This window comes from Clytia hemisphaerica, unplaced genomic scaffold, assembly GCF_902728285.1.
Source record: "Clytia hemisphaerica strain Z4C2 unplaced genomic scaffold, Clytia hemisphaerica genome assembly, whole genome shotgun sequence".
NCBI classification, from domain to species: Eukaryota; Metazoa; Cnidaria; class Hydrozoa; order Leptothecata; family Clytiidae; genus Clytia; species Clytia hemisphaerica.
Window position 1 is genome coordinate 526,433 of NW_027103875.1, and position 25,931 is coordinate 552,363.

Consider the following 25,931-nt stretch of genomic DNA (forward strand, 5'->3'; position numbering starts at 1 on the left):
AAAGCAGAGTGATTTTTGATAAACATAGAAAACATAATCTTTTTTGGAATAAAAAATGCTACAGTATTTTTCCAGTTCATTTATCTTTCACAAACAAGGCGTTTATCATGAGAGAGCATCATTTTTTAGAAAAATGAAAGGCTATTTTGCAAGCATTTCTTAAAAAAGACTAGAAAAAGGAGCATCGCTATTCAAAAATTTTAACTCGAATATTGCAAGCTTTTCACTGGAATGTGAAATACGAATAAAATTGAATCATGGTATGTCGTAAACTCAAGGGCCTCAATAACACAACGTTCATTGAGTTGCACTTTGAATATGTAAAATATTGCTTGTGGCAGATTGTTTAATGGATTATAACAGATCATTTTCTTATTTGAGTAAGAAAGAGTATAATAATTCCACGGTTCGTACTTTGAACATGGGAAATATGAAACAATCTACCAAAATTAGCACCCATTTCATCAACAACATACCATATCTATCGTACTAAAAAGTGATATTTTTTTCGTCAAAGAATGACGCTTTCTTTAGAATTCTTTTAGATGAAGTACATACAGTTTCCTTTCTCATACAGATTTGTAAAGGGGTCGTGTTTCTAAATTAAAAATGGCGATAAAGAGTCTGTTCAAAATGAAACAAAACTGTTAAAGAGACGAAAACCTACTTTTAAAGTCAAATTCTGTTGTTCTCCACTTAATAAGTATAATAGTGCTCATTTTGGGTTGCTAGAAACCATCTGATATCAAAAGAATGGGTCATCTTCAAATAAACTGTCGTCTTCTGTAAACTTTGCATGCTCAACTCTGTTTGACGTTGTTATTTTCCATCGACATCAATAACCTTAAAAAAATTAAGAACGACGGCATAAAAGCACAGTGATTTTTGATAAACATAGAAAACATATAATCTTTTTTGGAATAAAAAATGCTACAGTTTTTTTCCAGTTCATTTATCTTTCACAAACAAGGCATTTATCATGTGAGAGCATCATTTTTTAGAAAAATGAAAGGCTATTTTGCAAGCATTTCTTAAAAAAGACTAGAAAAAGGAGCATCGCTATTCAAAAATTTTAACTCGAATATTGCAAGCTTTTCACTGGAATGTGAAATACCAATAAAATTGAATCATGGTATGTCGTAAACTCAAGGGCCTCAATAACACAACGTTCATTGAGTTGCACTTTGAATATGTAACATATTGCTTTTGGAAGATTGTTTAATGGATTATAACAGATCATTTTCTTATTTGAGTAAGAAAGAGTATATGTTTCCACGGTTCGTACTTTGAACATGGGAAATATGAAACAATCTAACAAAATTAGCACCCATTTCATCAACAACATACCATATCTATCGTACTAAAAAGTGATACTTTTTTCGTCAAAGAATGATGCTTGCTTTAGAATTCTTTTAGATGAAGTGCATACAGTTGCCTTTCTCATACAGATTTGTAAAAGGGTCGGGTTTCTAACTTAAAAATGAAGAAAAAGAGCCCGTTCAAAATGAAGCAAAATCATCAAAGAGACGAAAACCTACATTCATAGATAAGCGCTGTTGTCTCACTCTTGAAGCTAATTTTGAGGTGCGAACAATCGTCTGTTTTCAAAGAAATGAGTCATTTATATTAATATGCCTCATTAGGTAAGGGTGGCCACTAACAGCCTTCCAAGTTGTTGATGGTGTATGCTTTATGTTCTGATTACTTTTCGTGATAAGTGAGATACGCTGAGCTGTTACCGTATATGGGGATGTTCGTAAGGAACCACCGATCGATGTAACAGAATGACTTGTGTGCATCAGGATTCTGAAAGAGAATGCAAAAGATATTGATGTTGATGTTAGGGAACTTTGCTAATTCGCGCCAATCTCTTTCAACCTTATTCCGCGCTATGGATATAGAAAATAAGAGAAAATACAACGAAGACGAGGTTTTTCCAAATGCAACATTTTCACCGCTTTGATCTTTTCCTTTAACGGTGGCATGAGTAGAGAGACAGCCCGCAGCCCGCTTCTAACAGAGACTAGCTGAAATGTTCACATTCAAAATCTTTCTCATACATCTCTTCCTAGGTGGAAAATTATGTTTAACCTAATGAAGCAATTAAGCTGCATTGGTTTGTATTACAGGCTCTCGTGGCCTCAAAAGCATAAAATACAGATTGTATAGTATATGAAATTAAACAAATTTTGTTTCAAACAAAAACGAAAAACAATTTTTTAATGATATTTTTAGCCCTTCAATGTAAAATAATTTTTAGTTGTATATGATAATGTACACACAACGTTTTGAGACCCAGTCAACTAAGGCTCTGGGAAATACATCCTTGTATGGTGTTAAAAGATTTTTGCCTCCATTTATAAATGAAAAGTTCAAAACTTTATTACTTTGAAGATTTTTTCATTAGGTTCAAAATGATGTCATCGGTATTTATATTACGTAATGTTATCATTGCAACATCTTTATTTACAAATTATGACAACATTTGTTAGTTTACATCCCTCCAAACGAAGTCCAAGATTGTAATATATTCATTTAAATCTGGTCAAGAGTCTTTTTAAAATCCATTCGATGGCAAAGATTAAACCAAGCCTTTATACGGCGATACTTTGAAGCTACGATCCTCCATCAGGCTGGTCGCACAGCTATCCAAATACCGTAAGCTATTACGTAATGTTTCGCGTTGCTATTCAACTTAAAAACACATTACAGAAAAGTCGTCATTCGATAAAAATAGATAATGAACGGAAGATTGGAACTTGCGTAAAATTCCCCAAATATTGTTACAAATTATTCGTTCATTAGGACTGGCGACACAACAAAAACTATATTTAAATCAGTATCTTTATTTGCAGGCAATATCTTCCCAAAATGGAACACATTGCTTGTATTAGGATATTTTGCATGTGTTAAAAATACCCTTTTAATTCATGGCTACAACAGGTCATTGCACTGATAATGAGCTCTATGATGCCAACAAATTAATTACAATTCCTTCATTAATAGGAATATCGTATTAAGAACTTTTTCGTTTTAGAGAAGAAATCCTTCTCAAGTGTTAAGGGCTCAAGTCATCAAGTGTAGAACACAAGTGCATTTTTACCAACACATAAAACTTCGATCTGAAACCTAGTCAATGGAAAACTACGGAGAGCTAATTGTGCCAGAGACTGAGAGAGAGAGAGAGAGAACTCCAGTTATAGAGTGCTTATAATGAAACATAATACATCATTCATTATTGCTCATTAGATAAGAAAATATATTCCCCTTATGTAACTACAAACCACAGAAAAATACCAATCATCCATGAAAAAATAGACCAAAAGTAAACCTTTTCACCTACAACAAACATTAAATAGCTTACATAATAACTACTTGTGGTTAAAAGCGTCATGTTTCCAACCTTGCCAGACATGGCGTATAAAAAGGAGGACAGCAATGGTAATGAAACATAAACCAAACTTTCAGTTGGATGAAGAGTTGGGATTGGTGATTGGTGATGGCATCTTGAAATAGATGATTTATCTACATTAGTTTTTATTTTAGTTTCTAGGGTCATATTTCTAATCTTCATTGTGATATTTTAATGAAAAAGGGTTATTAAGAAAAAGCTAATTTCGGAAACAATAGGCTATACTAGTTTGAGTTAAGAAAACGATTTAAGTTAATTTCATACTCAGAGTTTCATGTCATCCAGATGTAATGGCAATGTTCAGTGAGATAGGAAACTCGGAAACGAGTCTATAGATATATTCAAAAAAATCTTCGAATGACGAGTTCTCCCAAACATGGACAAAGCTACTTCTCTCGAATATCTTTCCAACAAACGACTTCTAATCAGGGAATCTATCCTTGCAATAGGTGTTTAAAACCATTTTTTTTCGTTATTAGTAAAGATATAGAGAAAGCCAAACTAGTAATCTGACACATTTGAGAAAAATGCATCGAAAATTACTGTTGTCTTTGCTGATATCTTTCATCCACCATATACACGGTAAGAAACAAAAGTTTTTGGAAGGTCAATTTTTTTTGTTTGGAGCATGGGGCCAAGTTTTCATTTCAAACACGTGCCTTGTCGTTATTCAAGATATGCACCACTGGAGAGTCTTCTGAAAACTTTTAAGATTTTCCACCCAATACGTCACTTAAAGAATAGCAAAAGTGACGTATCGGGTGGAACAAAAACAGAAAAGTTGCATAATTTCGTGAAGTCGTTGCAGTGGTGCATATCATGAATATAAGAGGATGTGATAGGATGAGATGAAAAGGGTCCCAAAATGCCAATGAATTAATAGAAACATTACAATTTTCCATTTTAAGCATAGACCATGGCTCCTTTAAATAAGGTAACAAGGTTATTGGTGAATACTATTCCATTAGCAGGACAAAATTTGCCTTCTGTTTAAAGCATAAACCACGTGATCTAGCTTTCATATTAGACACAAAACTTTTATTTACATAAGACGATGCGGTGAACAAGGTCCCAGAATACCAAAGAAAGCAGAATTCCGTCTGCCTCAAGGTCAGGATGGTTGGATTAGTCCAGTGTAGAAAAGAATAATGAAAAAGGATCTTAAAAGGTACTTTAAGGTTTCACGCTTGTAGTAAGGTGACCTTTACTTGCGACATCTGGAAAATGAATATTGATGTAATTAAGAGTTAATGAGGTTATTGGTGGTTATAATCTAATTGGTAGACAACACTTATTATATTAATTGATCTATTAATTAACTCATCCAAGCTAATATAAATCTTCTAATTATGAAAAAGTTTCTATTCAACTGAAACAATATCGAAAATTCAGGTCAACTCAAATAAACTTGCGTGTGAATCTAGTTGGGCTCATGTTCCTGCTCCAAAGTAATTTAAGACCCCCGCAGAAGTAAGTTAAAAACAGAAAATTATGGATAATTTTTTGAGAATCAAATCAAATTATTCGTTCTTTCATCCATCACCACAGGTCAACTCCGTGTGACGACTGATTTCCAAGACGTGACGGTGGACCATGATCGAAGCCGCTCATTCCGTTGCTCGGCAACAGGTGGGACACCACCCTATCGTTTCCAATGGTTCCAAGATTCAAATGAAGTTGATAACGTCCCAAGTAAGACCTTAGATTGTGTCAGACTTTCTTCGGATTAAAGGGACATAACAGCACTTGCGAAATTTGTAAACAAACTGTATGCAGCGGATACAAAATCAAAACAAATGTCATATATCAAAATAAAAAATCAAACCAAATATGGCTAGTTTTGATTGTTCAATTGTTTTACAAGTTTGTTTTGGACACGTGATTTTAATTGTTCTCTTTAATGGAACGTGGTTCGCGCAATGTTTACATTTTACTACTTTTATGTCCCTTTCAGAGCTTACGGATTTGGATATAAGAATACTATATTGGATAAATAACACACTTACACGAATAAGATTTTCAAAGGGCCAATTTTTCTGTAAGGTAGAGAACGAGTCGAATTATTGAGAGGATTTGATGCGACTTTCCCGCTGAAGGGGCCAATGTTTAAGCTCAAATTACAGTTCAAATCTTCGAATAAAAGAGGTTCAAATTAGAGTGATGTGATTGTAAAATAACACTTCTCTTTTGCTCCTTTAGGCAAAGTTAGTTTGAACGCACTCGGAGATACGATGACGATCTTTCGGATGGACAAGACATTAGCCGGAGAATATCGGTGTGTTGTGACCGATAATTCGAACAATGAACGACGATCGAACAACTTCAAAATACAATACAGAGGAAGTAAGTGTTAAGAAAAACACACCCTTGTCTCTCCTCACCCATTTCCGAAAGTTACCATATCCGTTGGAGACGAAATAAGGGCTATTCGCTTTTTCAGAAAGAGGCCAAAATCTGTTTTTGCTGACTTTTGTAAGGTCTGAGATTCGATCCTAATAACAAAATTTCAAACCAAAAAGAAGCGAACCAATCAGAATCCATCATTTTATTTATCAGGGAAACCAGGAGAAGTGAGCAGTGCAAAAGCTGAGCCTGTCAAAGGATCAGAATCTACCAAAGTGTTACTTTCATGGTCCATTCCAAATGATTTGGGATTCAACAGAGCACAAGATATTATCTACAGCATCAAACTTTGCGTCCTTCCTCGCCTTACTTCGTGCAGTGCACAACAAACGAATGAACTCTCTACTCAAATGTCCGTTAAACCCGGAACTCAATATTCCATCATTATAACAACATCAACGGTGACCGGATTAAACGGGAAAGCTTCACCTTTGGTCTTCACAACACCTCTTTGTTCAACTTCGCAATACAAATGTCCCAACGAAAGAAAATGTATCCGGAACACAACACTATCAAGTCAACTTTGTGATGGAACAGAAGATTGCCGTGATAAATCTGATGAAAGCGATTTATGTAGTAAGTTTAAAAACTACAATCTTGTGCAAAATATATTGAGAATTTTGGTTAATTCCTCTTTTTAGCAATTTAAAGTTCGGGCAAGTCTCAAGTCTAGCATGAAAACTCAGAGTAAAAACTCTACCATTTCAAGCTAATTTAGAGCGCTTCCAAATCGTTTGTGGTTATAAGATTTCGTGGGAATTTCCCTTTTTTCTCAAATATTATGACTTTGACTGTAGCAAAGACTTTCTTTCACTTAAGCGTCTTCACCGATTTGATAACTAAAGTTTTTCTCATTTATGTGAGCACTGAACTTTTCAACCTCGGGCCTTGCTTACTATATCAGCGATGGCCAAGTGGTCAAAGGCGTCAGCGTCTCGAACCAGGGATTCGTGGTTCGAATCCCCGCTACTTCTAATGTTCCGTTCAGTTCCGTTCGATAGCCGAGCCGGCTGGCCGTGGACCCCTCTTGAAATAATCGAAAGACTGTCTAAAAGTCCTAGATTACTGGGTTCATCCACGTAAGATATCGACTCTATTCATCTATCACCACACGATAACTGGACTTTCACTTTCAGGTAAACCATCACCCGTAGAGCTGCTTGAGCCAGAAGTCGGCACCAGGTACAGCATTATCATCAAATGGAAGAAACCCAGGGCTTCTGAACGAATCACTGGATATCAAATCCTCTTAAGTAATGGTTTTGTGGACAATTTCAAAGATGTTGATGGCACCATGGTCAGAAGGGAAATCACCAACTTGAAGCAAAATACAAAATACACGGTTGAAATTCGCGCACGAAATCCGTCCGGATTTAGTATAAAATCCAGCAAAGGTGTCTTCAAAACAGATAAAGGTATGTTGTCTTAAATAACTTGGCTTTTTGAGAAATAGCACTCCTCATTTTTGTAAATCAATTAGGAAATTCATACTATAGGATCTATTAGTTCTGGATAAGAAATTAACGAGTTTATGTATTTGTACATTTGAGAACGGTGGCGCGAGTTAAGCGATTTGGAAAAACACGGACTTCTTACCTGCAAAATTGAGGACGGTAAAAGTGCTAATTTACTGTCCTCCACAGCGTTCTGAGTGAGTCAGGATGTAAACAAATTAGAAAATCCTACGGTCTTCGTCGCAGAAAAAACAACAACATAAACTCGCTATTCTTCTGTCAAAAGGGAAAAAAATGAGTTAAACATAGAATTTACTTTAAAAAAGCCTTCAGAAAATGTCTTTAACTCTCAAGACTCTCAAGACTCTCAAGCAATTTCAAAACAAAATGAAAAAACAAATCTTTCAATTTAAGGACCTGTTGGTAATGCAGTGGACATCGAAAACTATTCCAAGAAGAGAGTTCAATTTTTCAAATGGAAGCCACCCACGGAAACGGGCGGTGTCGCCCTCAACGAACTTCTCTACACCATCAGATGGCAGAAGAAAGGAAGCAAATTGAAACCATTCGCCCAAAACATCACCGGAGGAAGATTGGAATATGAAATCCCAATGGACAATTACAAAGATAAAGATAATTTCTATTACTGGTTTACAGTATCAAATGGCGCTCGCACCGGTGGAAATAAAACCGTCGACGATACTTTCGTTTTCAAACCAAGAGGTTAAAACAATAATAATTTTTCTTTCATATATTAATTGTCTCGAATTTCAAAGGAACAATTCGCAGCAGGGATTTTTATCATAGCAAAAAAGTATCAAAAACAGACTTCTGAAAACAAAATATAGTGCTGTTTCAGTTTTGTGAATTTACTTAGGTAACCAACTATTAGAAGACTTTTAAACGGGTATAGCCGATTTCATTATAGTCCAGTAGAAATTCGCCCATAATAGGGTCAACCTAGAAAAAATTATTATAAAAGGTTTCTATATACCGTTGGAAAGATAATTTTATCAGCTTTCAAATGAGGGGTAGAGTCAATTTTTTTGTCATGGGGAAAAAAAGTTATGGACCAAAGAGTGAAAGGGGGTTTTCTAAGCAAAAAGCAGTGACCCGTTCAAAATGTCAATTTTAATAGGTAACCAACTCTTGCAATACTCATATCAACCTTTAAAGTGTGAGAAGACTGGGAATTGTGACGTCATTTCCTTGTAAATTCATCACCAGTCCCCTCCCTTAGAAACCGACCGCGCAATTAAGGGTTGATGTGTGTATCAAAGTTTTCTATTGGCAAACTAACCTCAAATAAATATTTCAAATTTCAATTTTCAGAACCATTCGAGTTTTTGAGTGTTGAAGTTTTCCGAACCTTTATCGTACTCGCATGGCCGTCGCACGTCCCTCCAGATGTCGTTTTCGGCTATTCACTCAAAGTCGGCGGAAAGTCGTACAAATTGAAGTCGGACGTCACTGATTACAATGTGACCGGATTGGAAAAAGATACGGAATACAAGATCCAGTTGACTCGACGAAACGGTGATCGTGATGATCAGTATACAAGCACTACGGAACGAACCAGTGAGTATACCCGTATATCCATGAAACCTGGTTGACATAACATTTTTTCAACACCAATTTAGTATTCATAACGCCCATAGAAGATAATATGAACATCGAAGCGAGGCTGAGAAGGGGAAGCACCTTGCTTCTTTTTTGAAGACTAGCTTACTGTTGTATTGTGATTGTATTAGTCTTTTTAACTCGAGCAAACTTTCTTGTCCCTTCAGTAAACCATGCCTTTTAAACCTTACTCCATAACTCGAACAAATTTGTGTTCCCTCTGAAAGTTCGAGTTATGGAAACTCTACTGTATCTGGCAATAACGCACTTGTCTCGCCTCAGTTTTATCAAAATTATTGAAATGAATTTCTGGCTGAAACAGGACCTTCGACAGTTTAGACATTCCAATATTAAAACATTTTTTCATAACTCTTGCCATTTTTTTCTCCAGAAAATTGTGCACCGCAAGAGTTCCAGTGTCAAAACGGAGAATGTTTACCGAATTTCGGACAAGTCTGCAACAGCAACAAAGATTGTTCGGACGGTTCAGACGAAGAACATCTCTACAAACCAGCCAACTGCAGTAAGAATCCATTTGGGTTTAAAGGAGAGGTTGTAAGGGGCACGGTGATACACGATTCTTCTCTTAGAAGAACAATTAATAAATACACGACGAGGCATAGTTTTGTCAAAAACAAACGGTTTAGTTTAGCTCAAAAAACACTAGCTTCACGTAACGGTTGATGAACAAATATTTTCTTTATCTAGACAAGTTAACTGACCAGCCAACTGTAGTAAGAATCTTTTCGTGCTTAAAGGATGGAGAGGTTGATACACGATTCTTATTTTTTAAGAACAATTTATAAATACGCGAGACTTAATTTTGTCAATCTTCGGCAGCACAGGAATATATCTTAGCTCGCAAAACACTGCAGTTGACTCACTCTAATTCTAACCTCTATTATTCGAATCTTTCTGTAATTCGAACATAAACATTTGTCCCTTAAGCAAATTGCATAACATCCTCTTTATAAGAAAGAAAATTCTTGGCCGCTTGAAAATCGAATAAGAGTTAGTCAACTGTATCTTTACGTAACGACTTGATGAACAAATATTTTCTTTGCCTAAACAAGTAAACTAATCAAAATAATTTCACTCTTCAGAATTACCAGGTATAGTGGACTTTAACATCACAGCGCAATACAAAGGACTCAAAATTCATCTTCTTAATCTGAATGGTTCACTCAGTGGTGTCGTGATTGTCGACATAAATGGAGCATCTGGTGACGTCATCAAACTTCCCAATGGCCAATCAGTGCGTGGTGTTAAGCGAGACAGCCAGTTCGGTGCCTTGATTATTCAACATCCTGACTTTTCACCTAGCATTGCGTCAACAGTTTATGTGTACGGAGTCAGTCAGTCTGGCAATGGACCCGTCTTAAGCAAGCAGACCAGAACACGTAAGGAAACATTCATTAGGTTGAGTATAAGTTGATATTCAATTGATAAAGCTCTGTACAGGTTATTATGAAAAATACAATTCAAACCACTGTGTGAAGAAAGAAAGAAGGGCTATCTTAAGTGTAATATCCCCAAAGAAATGTATTGAATTCTCATTCCATCCTTTCCAAACGAATCGAAATATCCAATCGAAATAAATACATCACGAGTCAATCAAACAAAGAAAAACTGCTTCTCTTTTTTAGTTGGACCAATCGCTTTACCACCAGAGTTGATCGAACAAGGTCCCACATTCTTGAAGATTGAATTCCAAGGGTTACCAGGCATCAATGAACTTTCATTGGAATCATACACCATTGAATACAAACATACAAATGACCATAACAAGCTGAATGAAACGTTGAAGATCAAGACCAGTATACGACCACTGAAGTAAGGACAAGATAGAATGTTCTCTTTTTTCTTTCCAAACATTGATCCGCGAGCTTCATAGTCACAACAAAACTAGCAAAAACTTCCATGACTTCACTCTAACCTTTTACAGCATGCCATATGTCGCTAACAAAGAAAATTGCCTTTCGATAGAGAAAAGGGCTGCGATTAACATGATACAATTTTGTTTTGACTTGTGTTCTTTACTTGAATACCTCTTTTAACTCGCGATACCCTTCCTCAGTTCTGGGAAAACCCTAAGTATTTTTACGACAAGATGTTTTGCAGAGTGTGAGCCATTTGACAATACAATTGCTGCGAATATCAAACTCATTGACCCTTCAATGCCATTATTTAACCAACGAATTTGCCCCTTGAATGTTGGCTGAGCACTGTTTGAAGCTTACAGACTCATTTTCTGTTGTTATTATTATCTAACCAACGAATTCATAACTCCTTTGCAGATACTTATTCGATGATTTGGAGTACAACACATCCTATTCCTTCCGATACAAAGTGGAAGATAGTGACGGAGAAAGTGATAAGTCTCCATGGATAAAATTCTCCACCAGTGAAAGAGGTAATGAAATTTCTCTACATGTGACTCTCTCTTATTCGAATCTCTATTATTCGAATCTTTTTGTAATTCAAACTAAAATATCAATATCCCTCAGCTAGAAAGTGGTTTAAATTGTTCTCTGTTATTCGAATCTTTCTCTAATTCGAATTAAAAGTTTTGGTCTCTTAAAGATTGAATTAGAAAAAGAGTCACCTATGACTCATTTCAATGCTATGATAGGCCAACATCGACACTTAGGCCTTGGTGGACTCAGATTTAGTCCCTTTTATGCTACAGTTCGGCAGCTGCTCATGGCACTCAAATTTGAGTAATAATGTCGGGTTGCCATTGAACAGTAGTTCTTTGGATATAGCTTATTTCAGAAATTTAGCGGACTTTAAAAGGGCGATAGAGTGAGATTGATCATCAAAATTCCTTCATAATATTGAAAACTTCACCTAAATTTATTAATCAAATCCTTCCACAGAGCTGCCAGGCGAAATTGAGAATTTGGAAGTACGACCACGAAGAAGCGAGATTGATGTCATCTGGGACAAAGCTGACGGTCAAAGCATTGTAGGGTACACTGTTCAATATAAAACATCAAGTACTTCAAGCTGGGAAGATGGCAATGAAGAGAAAGTCACTTCTAATAAATACACCATTCAAGAGTTAGAGCCAAATAAGAATTATGATGTCAGAGTTGCAGCGAGGAATGACAAAGGAAGCGGTGAATTTACTGAAGCTAGTACGACCACGGGTAAGTTAAAAGATAATTATTACCTTCAATAGACCTTTTCATAAATTACGTCACGAACATCATTTGCCTCGTATTCAAACTATTTCCATGGTGATCACATCCTTTGAGACATTAAACGATTTTGTTATGAATAGAAAATAGTTGTAATAAAATCTGCTGGGAGTTAATCACCATACATAGCAGTAATTTCAAAACGAGGCAAGTGATGTTCGTAACGTAATTTATGAGAAGGTCTATTGCTATTAAATACCTCTTAATATGACTAAAAAGTCAAGTGAATCAAACAACTTGGTCTAAATCTTGGAAATAAGAATTTCTTGCACATAGCAAAGGCATTCATTCGCGCCTTTCATACTCAGATTAAAGAAGACATTGTTTACATTTCGTTTCAGACACAAACATCTGTCCGGGATATGATTGGAAGAAGTACGGTTCATCGTGTTATTACCGTGGTCCCGCCGGTTTGGATGGAAAGACTTTCGATGAAGCGAGAGACGTTTGTGAGAAATTGGGCGGTGATTTGGTTTCTATTGGGTCAGCCAGTGAAGGAGATGAAGTTCTTTATGAAGTCAGGAGGTAGGAAGCTTGACCATAACTTTCAAAGTAGAAATTTCCTTTGTTAGATCAACAAAATATGAGATGATAATTTGGAATAACTAAACTTTCAAGATTATGAGTAAATTCAATCGGAAGGTTTTAAATAATTTCGAAGCGAAATCATAACAATCAAGTAGGCGAGATTTTCTAACTGTTAAATGTTAGTAGAGACTCCAAATTTACAGAGATAGAGAAGTGAGACCAGGGCAACTCACAATAAACTTGGAATAATACGAAAAAAGACCTCCATGCTCAATTATTAGAATTAATCTTTATTTTATTTTACAGAGAGCCAGTAGTGAACGTCGCATATTTCAACGGCTTACAACGGACGTCCGACACGACATACAAATGGACGGACGGCACGTCGTTCGGTTACAGCCAAATCGATCAAGATGAACCTTTCAACAAACGGCAACAATGCGTTCTCATGGTGGCTAAAGATGGCGGACAATTCGCATGGGTGGCCGCCCGATGTGACAACGAAGAAGGATTCATGTGCAAAAGAGAAAATGGTAATTGAAATTTATCGATTAATCGAATCAAGTTATTCGAATTAATCGAATCGAATTAAAGAAATCTTTATGGAGCAAGCCAACGGTCAATGAACCTCTGAGTCATTGAAATCCATCATGGAAAGAAGAGTCCCTTATTGAACTTTAACTTTAAACAATAACAAGGCAAAAACAACAACACTTTCTTTCAATGAATGAGGTTTCTTTCTCCTCACTAATATATATACTCACGCAATTTTCGTTTATTTTTCAGTCAACGACAAACCTCTCGAATTAAAATTAAAATCCAACGAATTCGATTCGCTCACTTTCCAACTTCCAACCACCACATTAAACCGGCAACCGAAATATTTCGTCGAAATCATCGATTCAGAAGGAGGACGTCGAACATTAACCGTCTCCAGCGACGACGGAGAATTTACCGTCAACAAACTGACGGAAGATGACGAGTATGACATCACAGTTCAAGAAGATTTCTTTGGCCTTGGTCCCAAAACGAAACAAGAAATATTCAGGACGGCTCGATTCAGTAAGCACCTTTCCACTGTTTGTCTCTTTACTAGCAAGTTTATGTATGTGTGTTTTTCTGAGACGGATAGCTTCTAAATTGTCTAAAACCTGATCATTTGAGGACGATGGTGAATTAGATTTTTTAGCGCCCTTGCTGATTTTGCGGGTCAAAACTGTGGGTTATTTCATATCACTTCAGTCACTCCGATGCCCTCGAAAGTACAAATACATAAACTCGCTATTGTATGTAATCTCATTGGTCAATAAAATAAGTGAAGCACATTGGAAGCTTCAGAAGATTTTATAACGAATCTGTTTCCATATCAATTCATCGATGCGACAGATATAGAAATTAAGATTATGTATACTTGAATTGACAAAGAAATGTTTTGAGTCGAAGCCATTTACACACATAACATAAGTTTGAGCTTAGATACTTTAATTGTAATCAAACAAATTACACCATTTCTTTTTTCAGTCTCTCCGAAAGCAGTCAAAGAATCGAACGACAAAAAGGTGCGATATGCAGAGTCACAGAAGCGAGAAATCGAATGGAAATACGGAGATCTGGGAGACAGTTTATTAGAAAATGTCAAAGTCCGCGTACGTTTCTGTTATTTCGCCAAGTGTGACTTTGTAGATTTCAATGGAACAAAAGGAGTGTTGGAAGACCTGAGAGCAGACACCAAATATAATTACACGCTTCAAGTGTACGATACCAAGTATTTGAAATCGGGGAAAATTGCAGAAGCAAAAGAATTCCGAACGGATGAGCAAGGTATTATTTCAATTACACGATGTTAAATTTTTTTCTTGCATAAAAGCTATCTCATGTAGAACTCATCTTAGGTTGGATCTTCTAAAGGACTGAAGTAATGTTATAAATCAAAGCCGTTGGATATACGAGAACAATTTCATGAAACATTTCACAAATCTTTTGATAGATAGTATAATTTGTTCATCAAAAACACTTAAAAAGAATCCCAGAAATTACAAAATGCGCGAAAATTAAAGGGTCAGCGAAAATTAGAGGCGTGGAAATAGTTTGGATTAAAGTACAATTTTCAGGGAAAAAAATACACAATTTGGATTAAAGTATGTTTTAATCAACCCCTTTATTTCGATCTTCTTGCAGACACGTGTCGAGATGATGAGTGGTTATGTGCAGGAGGATCCAAATGCATCAAGCAAGAGCAACGATGTGATAACAAATTTGATTGTCCAAGTGATATTCCCGGTAGAGCTGTGGATGAACAGAAAATCGCTGGCTGCTGTAAGTCTATAAATTTAATCTTCGATGATCTCAAACAATTGCTTTAAGTAACTTTTTATGCCTCATTAAGGCAGAAACAAAGCATGGGCTTTACGAAAAAAACATGCCATTTACAGAGTAAATTTCATTATTAAGCAAAGTTGAATTGCGATGTAAGATCCCAACCAACTTCCTTTATTACTAATAGGTGTTTTTTATGAGCATTCCACTGATAAGCATATCTAGACTCAGATATGGCAAAAATTTAAGCAGATGCTAAGCATAACTTGTCCCTTCGTTTTCCGATTTTGGCTATTTTTGACTGGAATTTAACGGATTTTTGTAATTTTCCTAAAATCTTGCGAGCCGGATTTTTTATTTTTGTATGGTTATAAAAAACACTAAAATTCAGCTATTAATTATTCGCAACTTATTTAATCAATATTTGTAGCACCACCAGAGGAGGTCGAGATCGGCAAAGTCATTGGAGGATTGAATTTCTTGAAGATCCATTGGAAATCACCTACTAAAGATCAACGCGTTCGCGGCTACACGCTTCTTGTGAATAACAAAACAAGACACTCTATCTCAGGAAATACAACATCATTCCGTGTGAGCAATTTGAAAGAAGGCAGCCTAGTGACCTACTCTCTTTCCGCGTTCAACCCAACTGGTGATGGAGAAAAAGTGACTAGTAACAAGAAACTAGCTAACGAAAGTGGTACGTATCTTATTTGTTTACAAAGTGTTTGTGTTCAACATGTCAGTGTCATCTTTCCGTTGCAAAATGATTCCACCTTTTGGCGCCAGAGTCTCGATCATGCCTGGCAATAATAAAGTAGTGTCAGTGAAATTGATATGGAGTAACATACGATGTTTATGTTAACATTTTCTTAAGAAATCTAAGACAATTGAAAACTGATGCAAAAATGCTGTCATAACATTTAACCATCGCTATTCAATTTTCTTGTACAGGACCAACAACTGCCGTCCAAAACTTGAAGGCTGATGACGTCAAATCGAACGAGAAAAACCAACGCAGAATCAGTTGGGAAATCCCCTCTAAACTAAACAACAATGACCCAGAAACAATACAGTACGACATCAAGTTATGTTACACTAATCAAAAGGAGAAGTCACAAACATGCGATGAAAAATCTGTCACCAATAAATTACATTATATTATCCAATCCTTGAAACCGAGCAAGAACTACAGCGTGGTTGTCACAGCAACGAATGAATATGACCAATCCAGCGCGCCATCAAATGAGATCCGCTTCAAAACGACTTTATGTAATAGCAATGAGTTTGAATGCAAACTTGACGGAACATGTGTCAGCAAGAATGCGACTTGTGATGGAAAGAAAGATTGCAAAGATGCAGCAGATGAAAAGAAAAGCGCTGGATGCTGTAAGTGTGTTTTCAAGTCTGTTTTCTTTGTTCTCTTAAAGAAGATTTGTTAAATGGTATAACGCACGATAAACAATAAAGTGAAGGGTACCAGAAGTTAACTTTGACACTCAAAATCATTATTATATACTACTGAGCCAACATTACATTTGACCATTCTAAAATTGATTGTTAAACACGTTCCAGTGTATGCAAGGCTTTATAACGCTACTAGTCTGTTCCATGTAATACCCTGGTGCCATCAAGAACGCCGATGATACACTGGGTACGAGGTTAAAAACAAAGGTTAGGCACAGAACAGTAAAAGTTAACTTTACCACTACAAGAGATGATTATATTTTATAAAGCCAAGAAATTGAACTAAGTTACTCCCTAAAGAACAATTATTCAATAGTTCTATTTAACCCTACCTACTGAGAGCTTTTTGGGTCCCTTAGAACTAAAAGGGGGGCACATAGTGCCTTTGTGCCCCCCTCTCAGTAGGTAGGGTTAAACCATCCATCTCATGTTTTACTAATCTGAAATGTACTTTCCTTCCCATAGCATTATCACCGAACGTTGTGATCGAAAAAGAGAATCTGGGAATCTCGTCTATCGCCATCAAATACCACAAACTGGAACGTGTGGCCAATCAAATCGTGTTCACACTTACCACAAAAGAAGGATCTTTCTTACAAGAAGAAGTCGTTAAAGGAGGAGATGTTTTGAAAGATGGCGTGGTCACATTCACTAAAGGAGTGAAAGCGAACTCAGAATACAAAGTCAAGGCAGTGGTTTATAATTTCATTGGCAAGAATAAGGGAACGGTTTTGGAAATCGAGACACCAGAAAAGAATGGTGAGTTGTTGAAATGAATCAATAAAAAAATATCAATCCGCAACGACTGAAATAAGCTAAACCTTTCCAGGTTTTGATCTAGATGCATTCATTCTAGCAGCAAAATTCAATAAATTTTCAGTTAATTTTTCCTCCATTCAATTAAATCATTGAACACATCCAAACACAATTTAAGTCAGTATCTCCGTTTTTCTCTCCCACCAACACAGCACCAGCAGGTAAGCCACAAAAGATCGAGTTCAAAACAACAGAAAACGAAGAATCAACCAGCGTCCAAGTGTCATGGAAAGCACCCTTCGTCACCGGTGGAAAAGCGAAAGACCAACTCAAATATAAAGTGAGTGAACTTCATTTTTCTCGACGAATTCTAAAAAATCAAAGTCTAGAAGGAATCTGTTTGACAAAAAACTATAGCAAACAGAGAGCCAAATAAGAAGAAAAGTCTACTTTATGGCAACAAAACGCAACAAAATTCAAATATCATAACAATTTTCTTTCTGCTACCATCTTTAGATACGAGTCTGTATAGACGGTACCGAAGATTGCAATGACGTCATCAGTGAAGAAGGCTCCACAGAGAAATTGGTTGAGGGATTGAAACCTGACACGCAGTACCGCTTCAAAATCTCCGTCTTTTCTGGTGATGATGAAGGAGGTGATGAACAAAAAGCAAGTTATAAAACTTTAGAGAAAGGTATGGTTCGCTTTGTTAATTACTGAGGTTAAGCATACCAGGATAATCACGACAACAGACGAAAAAATGTAAAAGGCTAGTGAAAATACGAAAATTGATTGGTTGAAACTAACTAGCCTGTTAAATTTTCGTTCGTCGTCGTGATTTTGCCGATTTACTTAACTTCACTATTAATCAATCCAGATTCGTTGGAAATCACCTGCGAAACATCAACGTGTTTGGAACTTGTGTTGGATAAATAAACGAGACACTCTGTCTCAGGAAATAAAGAACTCTGACCCGGGTGTAAATAAGAGTCTGTCTCGACTAAATTTCCATTTTTTATATTAAATTATAATTTTAAGCCCATTAAAAGTCGATAAGTCCTTTTTCGCAATCTCAACCTAAGATAAATCATCTCATTCGTCCATTGCCAATGAACTTTCTACACTTTCACCATACTGTAAGTACTGAGATCATGTTCACACGTTACAGCCACTGACCTTTATATAAAGATATATAAAGGTCAGTGGTTACAGCTCCTTAAATCTTGTAATTAACACCAATTCAACCAATGGATTAGCTTCTTTTCTTTTCGGACTGAGACACAAAAAGATATTCTTAAAAACTTCAGCCTCATAATAAAATGCTTTCACTGACAATAATAATGATGATTTTATTTCAGACACGTGTAAGGATGAAACTTACTATCGCTGTCCAATCAAGTGTTTGAATCCCAATCGTGTATGTGACGGAATCATTGATTGCATCGATCGATCTGATGAATCCAAAGCTGCCAAATGCTGTAAGTGAAAAATGCATCAATGATAAAATTGAATTCAATTCATGATATGCAACCTTTACAATGTCTTCTATTTCTAACATTTCATCACGAACCCAACAGCTGATTGGTTGCTAGTGATGTATTGACTGATTTTACGTCACTTACAACCAATCAGCTGTTAGATCTATGGTGTGATGTTGAAGACATTGCAGTGATGCATATCATGAATTGAAGAATATATTTGGGTCATAAACCTCTGCAATGTCTTCTGACATTAAGTCACTATTGCAACAGCTGACTGGTTGTAAGTGACGTGTTGGGCAGAAAAGCCAGAATTTGTGATGATAAATTTGTGAAGCCATTGCAGGTGCATATCGTGAAAACCTTAATGAAATTTGAGCTGCTACTTTTGGATCCGAGTCGAACTATATATCGAACTAAAAAAAACACACCATAAGGCAAGATAGGAATGTTAAAGAAACCAAAAACTGCAATAATCTTGAAAGTAATGGGTGAGTTTTGAAAAAGTTATTTTAATAAATCTTATCAATTTGTTTTCCAGCTGCACCAGAGAAGATAGAGAAAGTCGATGTCGAGGCTTCATGGAATTCGTTGACTTTCAAATGGGAGGAGCCAGCCAACAACCCAATTGAATACCATCTCACTTTGAAATGCACTGTCAACGATGTAGAATCTCCTTTGGTTGAAACCACGATTCCCAAGAAAGAGCAATCCTACACCTTTGAAGGGTTGACAGAAAATGAAGACAAAGCAAATTGTGAATTTGGAATCATTCCAAGTAATTTGATCGGAGAGGCAAAACAGTTCAAAGGTGTTTACAAGACCAAAACCTTAGGTAAGCTTCCAAATTAATTTGAATCGCATAACAATCTTATTTGAGCAAAGCAAGGAGGTTTTGATATTTCTTTTAATAAAAGGCATTGATAGATATCAAAACCATAAAACATTCTAAATAGCGAAAACATTCTAAATAGCGAAAACATTAAAGGGACATAAAAGTAGTAAAATGTAAACATTGCGCGAACCACGTGCCATTAAAGAGAACAATTAAAATCACGTGTTCAAAACAAACTTGTAAAACAATTGAACAATCAAAATTAGCCATATTTGGTTTGATTTTTTATTTCGACATGTGACAATTGTTTTGATTTTGTATCCGCTGCATACAGTTTGTTTACAAATTTCGCAAGTACTGTTATGTCCCTTTAAGTTAAATAAGACAAAAACCTGAGACAGAAGATTATCTCATATCTTCTGCTTCGTAGGAACACCATCAAAACCAAAAGAAAGTAAAGTGACCACAGTTGATGGTTTTGAAACGAAGCAAGTCAACCTAGAATGGGAAGCTCCTTCCAACCTTGGAAATGCACGCGCCAAAGAAATCAAATACAAATTACAATGGTGCAGAACGGAAGAAGATTGCAAAGATAAGACTGTCGATGGGCAATCTGCGACATTGAAAGATTTGAAGCCTGGGACTGAGTATGATGTGGAAGTCACTGCAATCAACCCACTTGGAAAATCTGGTGAACCATTGAAATTGGTATTCTCAACTGCTGATAAAGACAGTAAGTAAACCACTCATAATTTCTATTGATTTAAAACTTCAAAATATCATCGATAGGAAACTCTTACTTTAATTAATACTTGGCACGGTTAGATGAGCACACTCATTCAATTGAATTTCATCACAATTTTTTCTTTCGTTGTAGCACTTCCATCACCACCACAAAACGTCAAAGTCACCAAACACCCTGATCATCCAAACCAGAAAGCCATTGTGCAATGGGAAACACCAAAAGACAAAAATGGCCTTGAAAAACATCAAATCAAATACAGAATCGAATACTGTATAAAACCTGTTAAGGATTGTCGCATAATTGAAATTGACACAGGAACTCAAAACTACACTATTGTTGATATGGAAGGTGGACAATCGTATGGTATCAGAGTGGCCGCTTTGGGCCGAAGTGGTGCTTTTGGAGATTATTCTGCTAAATACTTCCATACAACTGAAGGTTAGTAAACTATCTTTTTCAGTCCTCGAAATCAGTGTTTGAGTTTTCTATACAATTAATATCCAATATTGAGATACATTTACCTTCAAAAATAATAGATTTAAAAATGCAAAAGATTAACTACCTACTTCTGTTTGATTTTTCAGGATCAGCCAGTTCAGGCTTAGCATCATGGGAAATTGCTCTGATCGTGGTCGCCATACTTATAATCATTGTCATCATTCTTGCACTTGTCATCCGAGCTGTTTACAAATCTCGATCTGCCAAGTCATATGAATCTACCGGTGGAAACGAAAAAGCAAAAATGAATGGAGGATATCAAGCTGATGAAAAAGTTTAAAGTGAAACATTCAATACTGCAGTGGACTTGGAAATAGACTTATGAAAAGAAGAATTCAACTCAAAATAAATTTCAAAGAACAAAATGACTTGATTTAATAAAATTAAAAACATAATTTAGAGTTCAAAAGAATTCAGATCTAGATTGGACATTGCCTTTCTTGAAAGAAAATACAAAATAACTCAAATTCTTTTCAATCGTATTATCCCTTTTTAGCCCTATTTCATTCAAAATAATCAATTATTTGAATTTGAATTTTAGGAGTTGCTGGAAATTTACTCCGTTTTTTATTATTATTTCATGACATAAACATGACATGAGTTTGCTAAAAGTAAAACGAAAGAAAACACAAAACATTGTATATATGATAATTCTATTATTTTACTATTTTTATTATTTTTATATTGAGTCTAAATACATTTTTGAAGTTTCTCATTTTTATACTTATTGTTCACCTTTAATTTTATTTAGATTGTAGACCATAACCCTTTCTTGACGATAATTTTCTTTGGCATTATATTACTTATGTAAAAATTAAAATTTAAAAATTTATACTTCATTTTTTCATGAAAAATAAAATACATAAGAATCAAATTGACTTAAAAACGATTTATCCCGTTTTCAAGATTTTGAAATCTGCTCAAAGCTTATACAATCAGTGATAAACTTGGATTTTCTGTGAATTCCTTCTGTTGGACGGCAAAAGGAAAATAAAACAAGATTTTTTTACCAAAAGAGATGTATCAGAGTGTGTTGAATTTTTGATCAAGAATTGCTATTTCAAAGTTGGCAACCAGACAAAATATTGGTATCCTGATGGAAATGGATACCTAGCCTTTTTCTTTATTACTATTAGGAGTTGAAAGATGTACAAAATTCGATATCTATTAGTTCTCTTAGAGCATACAATTTTCATTCAGTTGGTAGATTCATTGATGACCATTTGAAAACTATTAAAGTTAGAATATCTTTTCAGCTCAAAAAAGTCAGTTTATTAGAGATTAAAAATTTTGCTTTCTTGAAGGGGGAAGGTAACCGGAAAAAAAGCAATAATAAGCAGGAGATTACTATCAAAGAGGGAGGGGGGTCAAAATTTGCTTACATCTGATATTTATTCTTAAATGTCTAACATTGCTGATGTTAGCAAAATTCAAAAATTACCAAAATACCGTAAAGTGAAATGTAAGCATACCTAGAATAGTCTTATTTTGACATAGCAACTATCTGGTCTGCAAAGCAGTGAGGGTGATTTTAGGCTCACTTTACTTATAAATATTTAAGACCAGATAGTTGCTATGACAGAATTAGACAAGGTATTTCAGCATTACACAAAGTTACTTTACACATTTTGATGATTTACCTTTTTGATCCAGATTTTAAGTTTTCCAGCAAAGGCAAAACTAGACTTATTCAAAAAACAAGATTTACTGAAGTCAGACAGTTCAAAAGAAGGCTATTTGTAAGGTCCTTTATATTTAAAGTTTCAAATAAGTCGGACAATATCAATGATATGACAACATGAAGTTGAAGTCCCTCAGAATTAGCTAACAAAGGACTTTTCTTCTTGGTGCATGACGATCAAAAGAGGAAGGTTTCTGACCCCAGCCGCTGGAAACAATGGACGATTAAACAGTCAGACTGTACATCCACAGTAATAGTCATTTTGGAGAACGTGACAGTCTATCGAATAAAAAATTACTCCAGCCAGTACAAACAGGACAAATTATCTTGTACCTTAGTAACAGCTGTGTTGTAAAAGACAAATTAATTATATGACATTATCATTATAAAAATTTCTGTAATTCAAAAGACTGCTGCGTTTTAATTCTAATGTATACTTGACGAGTCAGAGCTGTGAATCCATTTTCAGACTCAAAAACAAAAAAGCTTAATTTCTCACTGGACTCACTTTTCAAAGAAAAAAGTTTTAAAATTTATAAATTTTGTTCTTGGCATAAGAAATCATAGGATAGATCTCCAGGCTAGACAGTAAGAAAGTAAACCAGGGATCGAATTAACACATCCCATATCGCAGTTTGCGATGCGTTTTTGTAGATGTACGAAGCAAAATTACTCGCCGACTAAATGGCGGGAATTCAGACGTTTCTAGATGGCTGCTGAACGTGTAACCGTCCGTGTAAAATGTAATAATAATATTAAACATAATTATGCATGACATCACTTATGATTAGAAGATATACATTTTACCACCCGCAAATTTTTTAAATCAGGTTTGTTTTGATTTAACTTTGTATTTTAATGACAAGCCAGGTCTTCATTTGAGGGCTATGGATGTTCAGTATAGACCTAACTCTTCATACAAAAATTATGAGAAACGCATATTTGGACATTGTACCCTATGCTGCACGCAAGCACTTAAGCCAAAGTCCTGCAAAGGCGGGACAAAAATCAGTTTTTTGAAGTTTGCAAAAAAACGCCACATAGAAGATCTTTCAAGAACAGTAAAAAATACAAAAATGCAAAAGCTCTTCGAATGAAAATAAAGGGATAATGATAATTGAATACTATCCATTGATGATCCCCGGCACTATTGTTAAGCTTTAGAGTTAGCCTGATGTTAGCCAACACTGATGCAAGTTACCCGATCTCACAGTACTTTAAACAAGTACTTTGAATCCTTAATAAGCAAAAACAACCGTTACTTTGCTTACAAATTATTATTTAAAGTAGAAAATGCATCGTATATTGCTAAAAACGCATTGCGAAAGCTAAATAATTGTGAGGCTGCGGCGGGCTTATTTATCTTTCTTTTGTTCGCCAAAAAGTCTGACTCAATTTCAAATTAATTTGATCCCTGTAAATTAAATTAAACTTGGTGAGTCAAAGCTATAAAATGTCTAGACAGTGTCAATCGAATAAGTTCGAATGAAAATTGTGATCAAACCAATCAAATGTAAATTATAATCAACAGTGCGTCACAAAGAGCGATATTTCAATCGCACGGAAGTGCTTCAAAAGACCCGCTTATTTTGAAATTTGTCTTGTTTACCCAAACACTTCAATCTCGCGTAGGCTTAGGGCTCAAGACTAGAACCCCTAATAGTTACCGTGAGAAAGGGTAACTTGCATCAGTGGAGGCTAACATGCATAGCCCTCAAATGAATGACCTGTCTGGTCATTAAAATACAACTATGCAGCTCCGCTCGAAGCTCTACTCTACCATTTTTGTTTTGATTTAACTTTGTATTTTAATGACCAGACAACTCTTTCATTTGAGGGCTATGCATGTTAGCCTCCACTGATGCAAGTTACCCTTTCTCACGGTACGTCATGCACTCCACCGTAGCAAAAGTGCAAACAACACTTCACAATTATAAGAATATCTTATGTGCTTAATTCTATTTGACTTTGAGACCTTCATTGAAGATGAAGAAGTAGAAAGATAAAAAATGCGCTGGTTAATAGACCTTTTTTCAAAGAGGACGTCCTGTTGAATAATTATGTAGTCCAGCCATAAAAACAATGATACAGCCATGCATAATTACTGTATCATGCATATTGTAATAATTATGTATAGTTTTATCATTGTTTTTCTGCTGGACTACATAATTATTCAACAGGGTGGCCTCTTAGAAAAAAGGTCTATTTTGTTTCAATAAGTGTGTCCTATCATTGTTGAAAGTTGGAAAAATTTCTACCAAAGCAGAATTTTTTACAGCCAAATAAAGGCACAGTCTGCTTATACTTATTATATTTGCTATTATCGTCTAGGTAAAAAAGACGCAAACGTAATCTTTTTATGAGTGCAGTTATGATTTTTTTTGATTGCAGCTGCATACAGGAACTCGCCAAATGTTCCTAACTGCATTTGCCTGACCAAAAAAAATATATTATCATCAATTTTGTTAATTGTCAGAATTGTTTTACTCTAGAAATAGGCAACTTTCTGAAGTTTCGTTTTTTTTGGTTGTGCTTCATTTTAAAAATAATGAAGATGAAAAGTTACCATCCATTTCTGACTAGAATCGCTTTGCGTCTCTTCGCTTGAGAAAATGATTGACAGATTAAAGTTTTTTACCTGCGCGGGAGCTCGCAGGCGTTCTGCAAGCGTTCTCGGCTCAATCCTCGGACTGCGCTAAAATGGTAGACTGATCTGTGATGTGATAGATCATTTTGATGGAAGTTGTTGGAATATGTTCATAAAGGCTCTTGACAGAAAATCGTTTGTTTTAATGTCAATGATGACAGTGTCGTTATTAATTTTGTTAGCTGATCTGACAAATTGATGTTTGTAAGTGCACTTTTATAGTTTTGATTCCCATTAAAAATCATATTCTAGTTTTCATGTTATTAGATGCTGTTTTAGAGCCCTAGTAGAGCTAGCCTGATGGCTGGATGAGATAAGAGCGAGTGCATACAGTAGCTAAAAGTATCCATGAAAGGGAATAAATTAATCAAATGTCATTAAAGCAATTGAACCTGATTGAACGGAAAATACTGGGTAATATTCTAATACAATTTGACAACCAAATCACAATTATTCAATTGTGTTCAATTGATTCTGCATACCATTTCAGATTTGTTCGATTGACGGGTCCCCTGCCATCGGTTTATAATTTTGTGCGTGAATGGGCTTTTTTCACTTGTGTGAAGTGAACATGAAAAAAAATTTTAAATTGCATGAGTGCGTGAATTGAAAAAAAAAGAATGCATGATTGTGTGAATTAATTGAAGATGCGCTGCTGTGGGAAATGTTGAAAGTAGAAGCCCCAAAAAATAGAAGAGATCTAATCTAGTCTTTTTTTATATAATTTCAAAACAGAACATTAACATACCTGATCGGTATTGCAGTGCTATCTATAAATTAGGTGCTAGCAAAATGACAGGTTCCAACGCCTCTAGAAACAATCGGACAGTTTTTCGACATGTAGCCAGTAGCGAACCATGTGCTTTCCACGTGAGATTCCCGCCA

The 25,931-nt window shown here is 35.6% G+C and overlaps 1 protein-coding gene and 1 long non-coding RNA gene across 3 annotated transcripts; one reads left to right on the forward strand and one right to left on the reverse strand.

Moving 5' to 3' along the window:
• Window positions 1-1,559: 1,559 nt before the first annotated feature.
• LOC136808397 (uncharacterized) lies at window positions 1,560-25,922 on the reverse strand. 2 transcript variants are annotated; one of them, XR_010846877.1, is made up of 4 exons: window positions 25,795-25,922; window positions 20,787-20,936; window positions 18,544-18,638; window positions 1,560-1,806 (listed from the first exon to the last, which is right to left on the reverse strand). It is a non-coding gene; the product is annotated as an uncharacterized lncRNA (long non-coding RNA). The 2 variants fall into 2 exon arrangements; XR_010846878.1 differs by lacking the exon at window positions 1,560-1,806 and adding an exon at window positions 14,818-14,906.
• LOC136808376 (uncharacterized) lies at window positions 3,886-21,567 on the forward strand. Its single transcript, XM_067064909.1, has 27 exons — window positions 3,886-3,994; window positions 4,961-5,104; window positions 5,612-5,755; window positions 5,969-6,391; window positions 6,952-7,230; window positions 7,684-7,992; window positions 8,602-8,847; window positions 9,281-9,412; window positions 9,993-10,289; window positions 10,536-10,722; window positions 11,187-11,302; window positions 11,769-12,041; window positions 12,434-12,617; window positions 12,927-13,153; window positions 13,407-13,682; window positions 14,142-14,441; window positions 14,799-14,936; window positions 15,367-15,636; window positions 15,891-16,325; window positions 16,869-17,162; window positions 17,372-17,499; window positions 17,676-17,856; window positions 18,521-18,640; window positions 19,182-19,475; window positions 19,906-20,208; window positions 20,353-20,658; window positions 20,805-21,567. Exons 1-27 carry the CDS (start codon window positions 3,940-3,942, stop codon window positions 20,996-20,998), a joined length of 6,255 nt encoding a protein of 2,084 aa, XP_066921010.1. The 5' UTR covers window positions 3,886-3,939; the 3' UTR covers window positions 20,999-21,567.
• Window positions 25,923-25,931: the final 9 nt, after the last annotated feature.